The 16,422-nt window shown below is 40.3% G+C and overlaps 1 protein-coding gene across 2 annotated transcripts in view; it reads right to left on the bottom strand.

Moving 5' to 3' along the window:
- efnb3b (ephrin-B3b) overlaps positions 1-16,422 on the bottom strand; it is a 107,160-nt gene that overhangs the window by 8,813 nt on the left and 81,925 nt on the right. Inside the window, exons 3-4 of one of the 2 annotated variants that reach the window (XM_055050945.1) lie at positions 5,384-5,476; positions 2,263-2,328 (exon numbers count right to left, since the gene is read on the bottom strand). In XM_055050945.1, the coding sequence (XP_054906920.1) occupies positions 2,263-2,328; positions 5,384-5,476 (159 nt within the window). The remainder of the gene's footprint in view (positions 1-2,262; positions 2,329-5,383; positions 5,477-16,422) is intronic. The other variant, XM_055050946.1, reaches the window with a different exon arrangement.

Here is a 16,422-nt window from a genome sequence, read left to right as displayed (position 1 = left end):
CAAAAGCACATTTTTAAAGGTCACATTTTTATCATTTCCCTGACAGAATGACAGCTATGCACATTAAATGTTCACACACAGACTCTAGCAACTCTGTGCTGGTTATTAAAGAATGATAGGAAATAAAGAGGAAAAGCATCGCAGTATGAGTTGAAGTGATACTGTGTTGTGCTGCACTCTGGAAGTACACATAAAACCTTAAACAACCATTTATAGCATTATATAGTTTTTTTTTTTTTAAATCAACAATTACAACTCCTGCTGCTAAACTAATTGAACATATTGGCCATTACAGTCATAATAATGTTTAATAACAGTTTTCAAGAGCCTATTGTGTAGATTATTAAACATTTTATCACTGTGCCTTTTATAGAGTAAGACCACATGTATTACAATGTAATATTATTTGGTTAATTAGAGAGGCAATCTGCTCAACAAACAGATTGCCTTTAATAGGCAAATTTGCTTGTAAAACTTTCATAGTTTCCACACCAAAAGTGTATATTTGGAAATAATTTCTTGACAGTTTAATTACTTTCTCTTGTAAAAATGGTAGGTAGTATCCTATTTTAGGCAGCTGTCCTGCAGTGCACAGTAATGGGTCATACAAGTAGATACTCTGGCCATTTTCTGTTTTAATTCAAAAACCTTGGAATATTTTGATGCTTGAACTGAGGACAGTAGTACACGGACAGACTGTGGTGGCACTATTGAAGAAAACTGAGAAATAAATAGATATGCGGTTTGGTTATGTGTCACTCAATGACCGTTGAGAGTTGGGTACTTGCTCCTCAGCCATACAAACACAAGCAGCCATAAACAGATCCCACCATTAAAACCCTAAGCAGAACACGTGAACTCTTGTTGCCCACCATGTTCAACCAAAGAAAAACACATGCAGCGTTTAAGTTCAACCTGTTTAAATTGTGCAGCGTTGGTGCATGTGTGTGCATGAGATTTCTGATCAGTTCACTTTATATGAGGCAGTCTGGTTTAGTTGTAATCAAAGAGTGTGCACCGCAGCATCAGGTGCACATAAAAGATTTGTTGGAGGATTATTTAATTAAAACTGATTGTGACGAAGCTATAACAATAACGCTGAAAAAAAAAACTAAACTGTTTGCATATTAAATCTAAAACAGTCCAAAGCTTTGTGGTTAACGTCCATGACTCCATCTGCATAATGAAAGCGCTTCCTCATACACAAGAGACAACAATCATCAGGAGCGCCTGATTCTCTGATATGAAGCAAACCCACGGATGTTCACTCTCAGTGGACTGTAAAGAGTGGGTTAGTGCCGAGTGAATAATTATCAGCGTGTTCTGATCTGGTTGAGTGGAGGTTGGTATAAATTAGATGACACAGAAAGTAAAATCCTAAAATAAAAAGACACCCCCCTTCACAACTCTGTCTATTTCTATATTGCACTGGGATTCGAGGGATGGAAATTGTTTTAATCTGACGATCAAAAATCATAAGGAGCTAAAAAATCATTTTAAAAAACGTATGTGTGGTTAAGAGTGAATCAAATCATCCTCATTTAAAAATCCAAAAGGTGTGAGGACTGTTGTTAAATGTGTGTGAGTATGTAATTAAGTCATTCATGCAGGCAGAGATACATACTATTGTTGCTTCTTTCACTCCTCACATATAGGATTTAAGCACAAACGATGTGAGAAAGCGCAAACGCATCAATTTACACGTTCTCTACGGAAGAGAAATTTACAGTGAGAAAAAGAAAAAAGAAAAATGGGAGCGGACGCAGCTGAGTGTGAATCATGTCTTTTCCCCTTCAGTGAATGACTTTGACTGAGAGCGAGAATCTGCTTGTTGCTGTGTTTCACCTCTCCTCTCACTCTGTCCCATCACTCCCTCCATGCATCTTCTCCTCTCATCTTCCCATCTTTTATTTCAATGCTTTTTGTCCCCTGACAGAAACACAGAATCCAGGCCACAATGACTCCTTGCCCTTTTCTTTCTTTCTCCTCCTGCTTCTTTCTGCCCTCCCTCTATTTTTCTTGTCCTTCTCCCAGGGTAGTTATTAGCCATCCCTCTCTTGCCGGCAGCACTTAGCTAGAAGGAGGAGAGGGATAGAAATATGGAATTAAACAGAGAGATCTGCAGATGTCACCGCTGCATATTCTCCATCTGTCGCCTCCCTCCCTTCCTCCTTCTCTGTCTCCTCTCTTGCTTTTCTTTAAATCTTTTCTCCTTCCGTCTATCCATTTTGTGGTTTGCTAGTGGGATCATCTTCCGCTTACGTTGCTCTCTTTTGGTCATGGGTTCCTCTGGCTGCTGCTCCTTCTTCGGGGGCAGTCCGTACGGGTCTGCATAAAGAGAAATGAAGGGGTGGATAAGAGGTGGAATGTTCTTCTTCTAAAAAAATAAAAAATGTCATTTTCTTTCCAAAAATTCTAAACTTTTCCAAACTGAAATTTCCAAAAGTTATGGGTCTGGAGATAGAAACATTCTTATTTCTCTAATCCTTTCCATGCTGCATCCAGACTCGGTTCTCATCTATCAGAACCGACACCGGGCCCCTTCCAGCGTAGAAAACAATCTCTGCAGAGATTTAATAAACACCTCCCTCCCTTCACCTCTTCTTATAACCGAGCACATATTGACAGAGCTCCGTGTGTTTGTTCAAATGGGAAACCAGAAAGAGGCCATTGGGTTGTTTTTGGAGCGAGTGATTTTTCACAAGACCATAACGGCTTGTAATCTGTAGTCTCTAAATCAGGCCATCTGTCTAGCAAGCCCTCTGTGATGCTGATGGCATTAAAGAGCATTTACATGTCAAACACACACACACACACACACACACACACACACACGCATGTTGTGTGAAGGGCGTCTTATCAAAAGCTGATTTAGATGGTAAGGAAAATACTCTTTTTTGCTCCCTTTCTTAGCCAACAGTAAAACGGGTGTTATTCTTTCACTGCACTTTATGCAATGTTTAATGTAAAAAAGTTATTTACAGGTTATTGCAGCAACCAGAGAGACTGAAAGCTCGATAATGTTGCAGTACAAAAGCAGAGTGAATTCATCTGGCATTCAGACTTTCTTGAAGTGGTCGTACTCAACAGTTGTCAAGGGTTCCTGAAAATCTTTCACGGGTTTGGTAACTTTGAACTGCGAGGCAGCAGACGTGTCAGCTGGCATGGTGGAGCATGTTTATCAGTTCAAATGTGTGGCACTAATGTGTGAGCAGGTATGAAAGACTAAAACAGACACTTTCAGCAGCTAAGCTGATTTATAGTCTATCTTGTTTAGATACATAACAATGTGGCACCATGCTGGCCACCGGAAAACTAACTGCCAATTGAAGCCCCTTGAACTTTTCCATATTTTATCATATAAAGACAAGTTGGTCACATTGTCATGACCAACTGATATATACAGTTGCCCCTCACCTATCCTAATTATTTGTGGGGGTTTTTTAGTAGCGAAAATGTCTGAGGTAGAGGTAAGACAGTTTCCACTGTTCTTATTAATACATACTAATGTATATTTAGTGTTTGAAGTATTAAAATAGGTGGTTATATGTGTTTTTAGAGGAGCTGTTGTCTCTGATTATTTTCTTGCCCAACCTAACCTGACAGGTTTGTGTCTACAAAATACATGAAAGTTTGTATTCATAGCAAAGTGTGAAAAGTTCCAAGGGCTCTGCATACTTTTTTAAGAAATGTTGCGTTGCATTGTACGATTCCTTGCAAATCCACAAAACACTCATTGGAGAGAAATAGGCAAAAAGTCGCCAAAGTCCAAAGAAGTTAAAAAAAAGACATTAAAAAAAGCTTTGGGAATGGTTAGCCAAGTCTACTTTAAAGGTCTGGCTGCTTGGAGGTAAATTATAAAGAAACAAGGGGTGAGTTAAGGTTTCTGTGTGCGTGTTCTGTGCACAGTGGTCCAAGTATATGTACTGACATTTAGAAAAGTGTAGGCCTATTGGCCAGCGGCTCCCTTTTGACAGTAAACCAAGCAGAAGTTGGAGGCGGTGATCAATAGGAACTGCTGTGTGGTCAGCAGGGGCAAGTGGAGGATGTGGGGTGGGGTGTGTGTGTGCAGGAGAAAGTGCGTGCATGTATGTGGCAGATCCAGAGAGTGAGAGAAAAAATGAGAGCAGACAGGTCGATGTATGTGTGTCTGTGTGTGCACTCCACGCTTCGCATCGGAGATCAGCGCGAGGCGGCATGCGGCTTATTTAGACGACAAACAGCACAGACGTGACCTTTCAGCCACATGACAGATAAGATGGAGAGACAGAGGGCGAAAAAAGTGACAACAAAAAGAGGTGTGAGGAGAGGCGGACGCCATGCAAAGAGAAACGGGAGAGAGAGGGGCGGGGGAGGATCGGAGAGAGAAGAGAGCAACTCAGATGAAGAAGAAAAGGAGAGGATGAAGAAAAAGTGAGAGAAGGTTGCTTTTTCCATTGCCTATGTGAGCCAGGGGAAATAAAGTGTGTGGTATTTCTATTGAGCTGAGCTGACTGTGCTGATGTTACAGGCTGATAGAGCCATAACAGCGCCACTTGGCTCTTTGCTGAAGAGAACCTCCAATACGCTGGGTCCGATAACACAGCACAGATCAAAGAAATAGAAATAGGCAGCTTGTATTTGTGTACTGGTGAGTGTGTGTATGGGAGGTCATGTGAAGGACAGGTGCCTATTATGAACAGGAACGTGCAGGTCAGTGAAAATGCTTAAATTGGCTGTTTTTTTTTCCACCACCACCCCAACCCCCCCAACTACTTTTCCTTTCTTTATGTGCTGCTTTCTTGAAAAACCAGCATGCGAGGGATCATTACCCGCGAATATTTTCCAAACAAATTAGAGGGGTGCACTGCCACGAGTCATTAAAAATCACTGACTGCGCGCTTTAACACCAAATGGAATCATTTTGTTATCGCGCCCTCGGCTGCGGGGGGAGACGTGTGTGTTCGGACGCCTGCCTGGACACCTCTGCGTCCGTGCGCGAGTGGGTCCAGAATGAGTCAGTAGCAGTTAAAAGGCAGAGTGAGGAGGGAGTCAACTGGGCTCGTTAGAGCTGACTGATCCTACACTTCTGCGCCGTTCTCACCACTTAACAAGGCCTAATACGCTTGGCGAGGGCACGCATGCAGCACAGCGAGAAAGAAAGGCGGGTCGGCGTGCGCTGGCTGGCGTGTGCGGGTCGCCGACACCGCAAGATTAGAGGAACGGTTTAAAAAGTAGGAGAGATGAGGTGCGCTAATGAACGCTGCTCTGATCTGTGACATTGTGTGCCGATCACGCTGAGTTGTTAAGTGATTTGATTATGTGCAATGGACAAAAAATAAATAAATAAATAAATGAGTGTTTAGCCAGTTCATCAGATGTGATTCATGTGAGGAAGACTTACTCTGTCCCACTTTCAGGACCACCTTCATGCCTTTCGTAGCGCACACGCCTCCTCTAATGCTGTCCAGGCCTTGACGCGTCCCATCCGACGTGGCTGCAGCGAGACAAACAAAAAGTTGGACAATTAGCATGGAGAGAAAACACACACACACACACACACACCCCTACACACACACACACACAAACCCTTTTTTAATATAAACCCACACTTATTCTGTGGATCCACAGAAGAAGTAAACAACAGATTCCTTCTCATGGAGTCAGCACCACTGGAGTGACATTTGCACAGGAAGTGATTTAAAACTCCACCAGAAGGTCTGAAAATGCCAAACTTCAAGGCAGCAGCACTTTAATAAGTCCTCATTTACCAGACTGCTGGAATTAATTTGCACCTCACCCTGATCCCCCCCCTCCACACTGTATGGACTCACCCGCTTGCAATCAACTACAATAGCTGTCCGGGCAGCAGGAAGGAGGACGAGGTTTTTAATCTAGAGAAGCAAAGACCAGCTGATAGAGGGAGATAAAATGGGACCTCGAAGATGTAAATCACTGCTTGATTTGAGAGAAAAACCAGACTTGATTTATTTGACTTGAGACTCTGATGGATGAGTGAAAGCAGCAATAGGTAACACCCCTTTACCTCCACTGGTCATGCTTTAATTAAGAAAAATGAAGGCCAATATTTTAAATGAAAGGTGTCGTAGATTCTAAAAGACTCATTTTGTACTGAAACGTTTTTATAACAAATTAAAATAAGACTCCCCATTCTATTTGGTTGAAGCTCATAAACAGCCACACAAGGAGATAATGTGACAATCCACAGTGTTGTCAGCATAAAAACAGAAAATCATGTTTAATACTCCATGAAGAGCAGTCAGAAAACTGATCCCTGGACGACACGTTACTCCACCACTTTTCAATTTATACTGAAAAAACAATAGATATAGAGGTGTAGTTGCAAACAAAATATCAAGATAATCAAAGATGATCTATCCGGCGGCCATGTTTGAAAACTGTTTTCTTTTGGGGCTTTTTGTTTCTTTTCCTTTAAGTCTGTATTCTAGTTACAGCTTGGTCAGAAGATGGCTGGGTGCATTACAAATTATCGGTGGACTTAGAATCTTAATCACAATATTTTGTGGTAGTATTGTGATAACAATAAAATTGAAAATAAAAATAAAAAAAACTCTTGATTACTTCTTTTAATCATAACTCCAAAAACACAAACACAGCGTTTGAAAGACATTCAATAAAAACAGGACACCACTTATCTAAAGAAGTGTTATTTAAATCACTAAACTGCACATATTCTGTCATATTTTCTAATTCACTCATATTACTGGAATAAACAGTGGAATAGTAAAAATAACATTGTCCAACAGTACAGTCAGTTTTGGCATTTTTTGAACATCGTTAATTGGAATTTATCGAGACAACGATAAATCAAAATTTCTATTGTGGCAACACATTTTTTACAACAAATACCTCCTCCCTTAGTTCAAATCAGTGGATGCATGGATGAATTTTAATATTTAATGCATATTTAATGGTGTGCTGTAAGTTTGAGATGAGTCAAATAATAATTAGCAGGATTCTGGAGGAATTAACTGCACATTGAGGAGGTAGTTCAGCTTGAACTAGCAGGACAGTGGCCCTCCAGGCCTGCAGTTGAAGACCCCCGATTTAGCATTACATACAGCGGGTCCATAAAAGCTCAGTGACCTTCCGGAGGGGAAAAGAGAAGACTCAGGATGGGAGAAAAGGAAGAAATGCTATTCTGAAGGACAAGTTTTTGATGACGCAGAGAAAGTGAGAGAATGCAAAGAGAGAGAAGAGTGAGAAGTAAGAAGACGAGAGGCACTTATCCCGATAATCACACCTCTTTCAGTTGACGCAGCTCTGCTTGCTTGTGCAGCTGGTTTCAATACTTGAGAAGCATCTTCTTGCTGTGCCCGGTTTCGGTTTCAATCACCAGTCCAAATGCCGGGCAGAAACTTCTATAATTGTCTTTAGGGTCTGTGCTGACAGACAGTCTAATGCGAAGCTGCAGCGGCTCATAAACCGTACGGTAATCATACCCTTCCTCCCTACAGCGTGGGCGCACACGCCACCCTTATATCCTTGTTTTCTCTCTTAAATATAAATTAGCCTCTCTGAAGCCGAGGAGAAGGAGAGAAATGGCAAATGGAAGACGGCATTCGGGAGTGAAAGGAACGAAGGTGTGAAAAAGAGGCAGCTTTACTTCTGACACCTTTCTTCTCAAGCCTTACAGGATGCAACGTGTGAAAACGAGCGAAGGAGAGAAGCGGGCGGAGGTCAAAGCAAAACATCAATCTGGTGGAAAAGCCAAAATAAAAAAAGAAACACGGGAAATATATTAGAATAATTTGTCGTAAAAAGTTTGCACATCCTCCGACTCTTAACACTGTTTGTTGAAGCACAAAATCTGTCAAGGACCTGTGAAAATATCTCTTTGTTACAAGGACACACTGATTAATCCAAATGAAGTTCAACCGAATAAAAAGAAGCAGAGAATGAAGGCTGTTAATCAGGACTGCTGCAGAGAATCAGACATTTTTACAAGCAGCTTAACTCAAACGTCATGTTTCCGTAGCAGCAGTAAAATCTAAAGATGATATAAAACAAAATACTGAAAAACTTCATTGAGAAAAAGATGCAGACTCATTCTGTGGAGGTTTCACTATCCAGTTTTCTGCTACTCCCAACCTTTTCACTGTCTCGTTCATTCCCAAGTTATTCACCAAAAGGATCACTCGTTAATTTTTAGTGCCTCTCTTTTTAATCATTTGTTTTGTGCACAGAGACGCGAGAAAAGAGGCCCTCTGCTTTCACACACTGGTTTCTGTGGGGATGTTTATTTTCAAGCTAACCAACTTGTTTGTGCTCCAATAAAATATAATTTATCCATTTAATAGCCAAGGTGCAGCCAACAAACAATTCTGCACACTCATGACTGAGGGCAATTTTGTGTCTCTAATTGGCCTGACATCCAATGTTTGTGTGTTTTTGAGCAAGAGGAAACCCGTTCTACACATTCGGAAATGAAGCACATCCAAAGAAATAAATCTGAATTATGAAGTTTGAATGGTCGACCCAAACTGTGCTTCTAATCAGATCCACCTTGAACCAATAATAAGCTGCCAAACTCGAGGAACATTCAGTTTATTAGGAGACAGTTTAGAAAATCAAGTTGTGGCGCGGAGAAATTTTGAGAAACTATCCGTTTGATTTCGTCTGTTTTCCACAAAACAAAACGAGAAAGAGAAAAACCAACCTCAAGGTGAGCATGATGGCTCAGGCAAACCAACCAGGTCCAACTGCGCAGATTTGATAATAAACTCAGCAGCGGGAAATCGTAATAAAAAAAAGGGGTACTTAGTTGTGAGAAATGATGCCAAGAAAGGAATTTAAAAGCTAATAGTTTTGTTGTGATTTTTTTATTTTTTTATTTTGGGGAAATAAATAAAACCCCAGCCCAATTATGAGCGATTGTCTGGATGTCTGCAGGGCAAATTGTTAAACTTTGCAACCAGGAGAACATTCAGTTTATTAATAAATATTTTTAAGAACTGAAGATATGTTTGAAACTATTTGTCTGTTCTCACCCCTCGGCCTTAAAAACAAACAAAAAAAAGAACAGGCAAAAGGAGAGAATAGTCTTCATCACCAGAGATAGATGAGTCCTGACATTAAAAACAAAAATCAAACATAGAAATTAACTTAAGCAATTTCACTGTAACCACTAACATTTAAATTGCCAAACACATAATATTACAATAAATGCTCACATGCAATAGTTGTAGAAAACTTTGTTCTTCAAAAGCCACCAATGCAGAAAAAATAAAGAGTCCTTCAGGGTCACTAAGCAAGATAAAGTACATGTTATTTTTCTTTTTACTGTGGGAGGAAGGTACCGACCAACAGATCCACACTGCAGCACAGACAAAAAAAAAAAAAAGATGAATGACAGAATTAAAAAAATGGTATTAATAGCAGCTCACTGTAAAACAAACATGTTTTATTTCTTTGTAATATTCTGATGTTTACATCATGTCTGATGAAATGGATGTTTTACTTTGACTATACACTGTCTCAGTGCAAGAAAGTTAAATTTGAGGTTTTGTGAAGGAAAAACATTGTGATTGTTTTGATCTTATTTACTTTTTCAGGTAAAAGATCAAAAATAATAAAATTTCAAAGTAATAACTAAGGAAGCAAAAACTAAAACAAAACTATGAACTACTATTTACAATACAGAAGAAGGTTTTTCAGTCATGTAAGGTAAAAATGTAAAGCAGTTCATTTTGTTTATTTACTATTCATGAACATTTTACACAGAATGAAATATTTTTAAAGCAAACAGAAAGCAAAATTTAGGATTCAGATTTTTTCTTGAAAAAAGTACATTTGAAACGCTTTACTGCTCTCCATAATTGATCCTTATTTTCCACTGTTTTAAGAGACGCTCGTCTCATATACGATCAGAAATAAACTTGGAAATAACATTAAATCTAAATCTGCCAGGGATATGATTATATTGGGGTTTAAAAGTACATTTTTTATTAATAATTAGAGACAGATATTTCATTGATGCCTTTTGAAACATCTGAATGCTTCAAGAGAGAGTGGAAACTAAAACTCCACAATTGAGAATTGTAACTGAAATAACTAATTACAAATAGTAAATACTAAACAAATTACATTGTAATGGATACCAAAAACTTTCTGATACTTCACTATTTCAAAACTTTAGATTTATATGACTTTATCTCTGTAACACTACAGAAAATATGATTTAAAAAGAGAAAGATATACTTTTCCAAATATTTATCAAGAATCACGTCAACAGTATTTAGATTTACAGATGTTTAAATGAGGAAAAGAAGATAAAAAAAAAAACAATCAACAAATTTATCAATTGAAAAATTAACGACTGTTAATCATATTCTTCAATTTGAAATGGACAGCACATAAAGAGTATTTGGAAAAATATTGCTTATGCATATAATTGAATGTTATCAGCAAAAAATGTCATTTTTGGAAACAAAGTACATTTTTCCCATGTTTTCCCTTCTTTTCATTTTCAAAACATCGAACTCAGCCTCATCTTTGGAAAACAGACCGAATCTGGAAACCTTCAATAAGGAGCCGTCCTGAGACTGATTACAGGATCTCACCCTCCGGTTTAACCCGAGCACAGAGGTGCCACCGGGAGAAATAACAGGACCAAAAATAAAAGAGGAATAAGAGCGCTGAAGATTTCTGAGAGTAATAACCACTGACACATGAAGGAGGACAACAAGGTGACGGGAGACGAGGGAGGTGTGGGAGACGAGGGAGACGAAAGGAGGAGGTGGAGGAGGTCGTGCAGCGAAGTGAGGCACAGAGACTGATTGCCTGCGACAAGCTGTTGGTGATATGGACACAGGAGACGATGTGGGACCACGGGGGGACGGAGAGCCGGGGGAGGAGGAGGACGAGAAAAAGTTGGAAAGTTAAAAAAAGAAAGAAAGGAAAGAGTTTAAATGACATGATAGAAAGTAGGGAGGTAAAATACTTTAATGTGTCCATTATGGAAAAGTGGGGAGGTAATGGATACAAAGGAGCAGGACGGAGACCAGAAAGGCAAATTGGACCAAAAGAGCCTCCACAAATTTTGCAAATGTAAGCTATTTTTTGTCTTTCAAACATCCTAATCAGGTTGAAAATATCACAAAGGTCATTTTCCTTTGTTAAAAGGGTGACACATCCTCTCAGAGGCTTGTCACCGTTTCCGTAAACCTCAGTTTCACGGGAACAAAGCGAACACAGAGATCCCAGCTGCTTTGCCCTTGGATCAAGAGAGCGCTCCTCCCAAAAATCTGAGCTGATGAGCACAAATGTTTCAAATTTTCTCCCACTCGAGGGGGTGAAGATATCGCCGAATCAAGGCAGAAATAATCACCGCACATCTGTGAAATGCTGATGAGAGGCAGGGATGGGAGGGAGGTGGAGGAGTTGCTTCCAGTCTTTCCCACCTTATTCTGGGAGGACGGGATCCAAAAAAAAATGGAGTGGGGAAGGAGTGAATGCAGCAATCTGGGATTAGATAAGGAGGAGGAAGGAAAAAAAGCGAGGGAGAGAGGCAGGAAGGGAGAGCAGGGATGAGTAATTGAGACAATGATCAGCAGTGATGGGGAGATGAGAAGCACCGGAGGACGGGGGAGAGGAAGGGCGTCGCTCCGCCGCCCTCGCCGACAAGAAGACAGGCGGGAGAGCCAGGGAAAGTGGAAAAACTTAATTAATGAAATAATACTGCAGTCAACCCCAATCAGACGCAAGCACACGAGGAATCAGCAGCCGGGCAGGCAGAGACGTGGCTGTGTATACACTTCATCCACAGCGGAGGGGAATCTCGCTCATACTCTGTTATTACCAAGGTCAGTGTGGGCCAGGCTTCCTCCCCACCTCCACTGTCACAGCACCAGCTTGCCAATTCTTATGAGGAAGAAAAAAAAAACAGACATTTGAAGTACAGTTTTCACTCGTTCAGGGATGTCGTTTGATTTAACACGTGGGGGCTGCACAGTGTGCCTTGCACCAAGAAGGTCCTGGGTTCGATTCTCGGCCCGGGGACCTGGCCTCTCGCCTAGGCACCACTCCCAAACCCATTAGGGACAAAATGGATGGATGAATTTAAGACGTGCTTCTGAACCGAATGTTTGGCAACGCTGGCTGTTCGGCTGAATTCCTCTCTGTCTTTCTGTAGTTTGAGTTTTCCAGATGGTAAGTTAGAGTCAGACAAAACAACATTTCTTTCCATATGATTTGTAGATTTGCTGATGTTATCATTTTTTTCATTTACTTCTGAGAAGTTTGTGGTATTTTTACTTTGTTCTGAAGTTTCGAGAAGCGCTCTTTTTATTGCCTGGTGTAGCACAATCCAGCTTTGGGAGATTCTCTCCCTTTGTAACTTTTCCTGTGATTGATATTCCAAAAAATGTATCTAAAAGCAAAATTAACTCGGATTTAAGCATAAATTTCAAAGAACCTTTGATGTTATACACTGGCAACGCCGTTGTGCTGCAACATTGTGTTTCAGTGATGCGTAAAGATGCTGATAATGTAGCATTCATAATCTGATCACCATTCCACGGCCTCAGCATTCCAGCGTACAGACCTTTGACACAGACTGCAGTGTCTGATTAATATGACCTATAACTGTAACTGAAGAAATGCCTTTCTGTTGATTATCGTCATGTACTGCTGTTAACTGTTCTAGTATTGATTTTACGGAGGTGACATGTCGATGTGCTGCTTTTTGTAAAGAAACAAAAGTAACTGCAATGAGAAATTAATTATTTTTTCTTGGCAAAACTGCAATACAAATCTAGCAAAGACCTCATAAAAACTACATTTAACCTCATTCGATGCTATGCAGACACTCCATCTGCACCATTGAAGATTCACTCACCTGTACATGCTGAAAGCTTGAGGAGAGGAATTGGACTCAATGTCGAGCGTTTAATATTGTTAAAATAAAGAATTTTTTTTTGCTCTGACAAGAACTTTTGAGCTTGTTAGTTGTAATCATGTTCAGAAACCTAAAGGCGAAACATCCAGTAAGTAATCTACAACTCGTATATATTATAGATTGATCAAATTCTTAAATATTCATTCTTCCCAGTGAATATTTCTCTCTCCCCCCAACTCTAAACGCATCAACAGATAACATAGTTTTGTGCACTTTGATTTGACTTCAGGAAGAATCAGATCCAGGTTAGGGGCTTGGATGCGTACATGGGGTTAATATTTTGATCCTTATATTTTATTGTTGGATTCATAACTTCAAACTCTATCAAGGGACCCAAATATGTTGGGTTAGGGTTATTCTGTCACCCAGAAAAAAATGCCTGACAGGTGCATCTCTAAGACTTTGGAACAACATCTTTATATTAATTATTTTATTAAGAATCTGGGGGACAAAAAGAAAGAATAAAAAAAATATCTGACAGCTGGATGCTGAAAGTAATGACTGTTTTATCCGAACGATTGTTGCTTTATAGTACAAACCTTCCCGGTGAAGTGAAACATTAGGCTTTAAGTGGAGGTAATGTGCCTCCCTTTACAGTGTCAGCTCTGCTTACTACAATAGAAATGTTTACCTGCTAAATTAATGTCATCAGCGTAGCTTTTTTTATTCTTATTTTTCCTAATTGGAGGCACAAAGGAGGCATTTTATACAATAGATAGTTTAATTGCCCATTGTTTTTTTCTAACAGACTGTTGCTCGTTCCTTTCACTTTCCTCACATGCTTTGAGTTTAAAGGTTTCGGGGTGTTTTTTATTTATGTATTTAATTATTATTCTAATGGCAGTGAGATTAAAGTGAGCAAAATTGACCTGCATCAAATAGGCACATTACACAACAAACAGAATGAATAAATAGCTGGAGTCAGGACACTCGTGCTGCTGCGCTGTGCCGGAAAGAGCGAACCCTGTGCGTCTCTGTCGAGGACGAGTGATTGGAAGAAATCTGCGTCACACATTTGTCAGGTTAGCAGAGGAACAAAAAGGAAGAGATGAAATGTAAAAGCAGCTTTTTTTATGAGCTGGGGGGCCACATGACTGCATCCTGAGGTTAGTTAGGCTGGCGTGTGTTTGTGCAACTCAACATAAAACCAAATGTGTGGCTTTGTCTTTAAAATCCTGATCTGCTTTTGGGTTCCAGCTGTTTAGCTTTTGTGCCGATTTTTCATGAACAACAACAGCAACATTAAGCCTCGCCATGTGGGTGGGCTGGAAAATTGGTGGGGACTTTTATTTGTGTGTCTCTGCAGAAGGTTCTCGAAGGCGGGCTATGCTGAATCCTTCCCATTAAAGGCTAGATGATGAAGAGCATAAAAAACCTGATCTCCTCTCCCCTGAGGCGACGCTTAAGGATACAATCTCGCTCTCTGCTTCTTACTGTGTCTTCTTCTTACGTTATTTAAAAAAAAAAAAAAAAGCACGGATCTTGCCGTCGAAATTTCCTGTAACTAAAACCGTCTTCATAAATCTCCTATGACACTTTTATAACCTGGCTATGACGCACTAACGAAGCTATCGCAAGCCATTACCTCGCCACGGTGGCAAAAGACATTAAGTTGTGTGCTGGAACAGAACAGACATTATTTTAGCTCCCCCTTATAAACCACTCACAAGCCCAGTATATTGTTTTTTCTTTTTTTACTTGCATTCCACCTTCAATTATACACCAAACACACCATTACTTCCAATATATACGTTTTTTTTTTTTTGTTCTTTTAGCTGCGAACGGGGCAAGCTTTCCTCTTCTATTGTTGCAGACAAAGGCTCCCTGTCTGGCTGTGTTGTGGTGGTTTTGGTCCACAGATGGGACCAGCTACAAACAAGTACGTTCCTGAAACAAAGATGTCTGAGTGATTGGCGCCTCTGGTGCACGGTGAGGTAACGGTATGCGAGAGGTCTGAGAGCAGAATAAGTTTATTATGTGCATGACTTAAGAGATTTGTGCAGATAAAAATCTAGAACCGCAGAAATATTTGCTCAGTAACGGCAAGCAGCCTGATATAGCACCCAGAGATATTTTGGTGGAGTTTAAGAAAGTACATTTCTGGGTCAGAAGTTTATATAAACGCACCATGGACATCAAAACCAGTTTAATTTGTAGCTTTTATAGGTTTATTTGATTTGAACCAAACCAGATCCGCGTGTAAACCTCACCCAAGCCTTGGTTTGGTTTAAGTGAACTCTTGTGCGGTTTGAATGCAAGTGTGGATGCAAGCAAGCGGACTGGAGACCGCCCCAAAAGCAGGAAGAGAACTATAGTGCAAGGCATTCTGGGTAAATACAACCTAAACAGATGTGCAAGGCTAGCGCTAGCGGGAGAAATGGTGAAAGTGATCGGCACCAGCTGAAAATGTCCAATTGAACAGAATCTACTGGACTATCAAGCGGGAAATCACCTTTTATCTCATCCAAATATTTATCGTTTTTTCTCCAGAGGAATGTATCCATGTGGAGCTTGAAGATGTCCATTTGGAGCATGGCTCTCATTTTTTTAATAATTGTTGACATAGTGTTGGTTTTACTGGTGGTCCAGCAGTTTCCCTTAGTTTATAATCTTCCTAATCTTTAATGAGTTTCTTGGACCTTCTCCATTGTTCCAGAGTATTTTTAAATCCCGTGAGTTCTGTCAAACAAACCCTTTGTAAACTAAAACTACCAGCTGGAGCGTCAATTAAGACATTCTTGAACTTCTTTCAAAACATTTGAGTTGATTTTGGTATGTACTAAACATAAAAATCAGGATTGGAAACTTTAAAATCATTTTTGTGATTGGTACCTCATGGACAAAGACCTGCTGAGGCTGACTAACTCGCTAAAATTAAACACAACGTACTTACTGGACAGGTAAAACCATAAAACAATAGAAATTCAAATATATTTTCTTGTCCTGATGGATTTAGTAGAGCAACAACAATTTGATGGACGTGATATATTGTAGCTCATCATTTCCAGTTCAGTCCTTTGGCTTTAAAGCTGCGTCTCTCAACCTCCTGCACATGAACGGAGCGCCGGAGGCGACGGGACCTGACAGGGCCAATGTTGGAGTCACAGGCTAAACTCATATGATCTGTCACATGCTGACCCCGGAGACGGACACGCAACGATTCAGAGAAAAAAAACTCACGCAAGGCGCTGTATTTATTTATTTTTTTTCCTTTCCTCTGATAGAGATGTAGTTCCCTTGAACTGTGGGCCCCACATGGAGCCCCTTATACATGCTCATATGACCCCAGACCCACACACACACACACACACACAGCTGGGGTAATGATCTCAGTGTCTTTGCTTGCGTGCGGTTGATCTTTCCCTCCATGCTCATGACATTTTAATTCTCAGCAGTTATTCTCCTTCCGTCCATCCTGTTCTATTAGAATCATCCACCCACTGTCCACCTATCCAAACCCACCCCTGCCGTCTGCCCACTCCCTCCTTCTGCGTCTCCTGCGA

The sequence above is a fragment of the Poeciliopsis prolifica genome, unplaced genomic scaffold (genome assembly GCF_027474105.1).
Source record: "Poeciliopsis prolifica strain line A6 unplaced genomic scaffold, Auburn_PproV2 SCAFFOLD032, whole genome shotgun sequence".
Lineage (NCBI taxonomy): Eukaryota > Metazoa > Chordata > Actinopteri > Cyprinodontiformes > Poeciliidae > Poeciliopsis > Poeciliopsis prolifica.
This window is presented reverse-complemented; position numbering and strand designations above follow the sequence as displayed.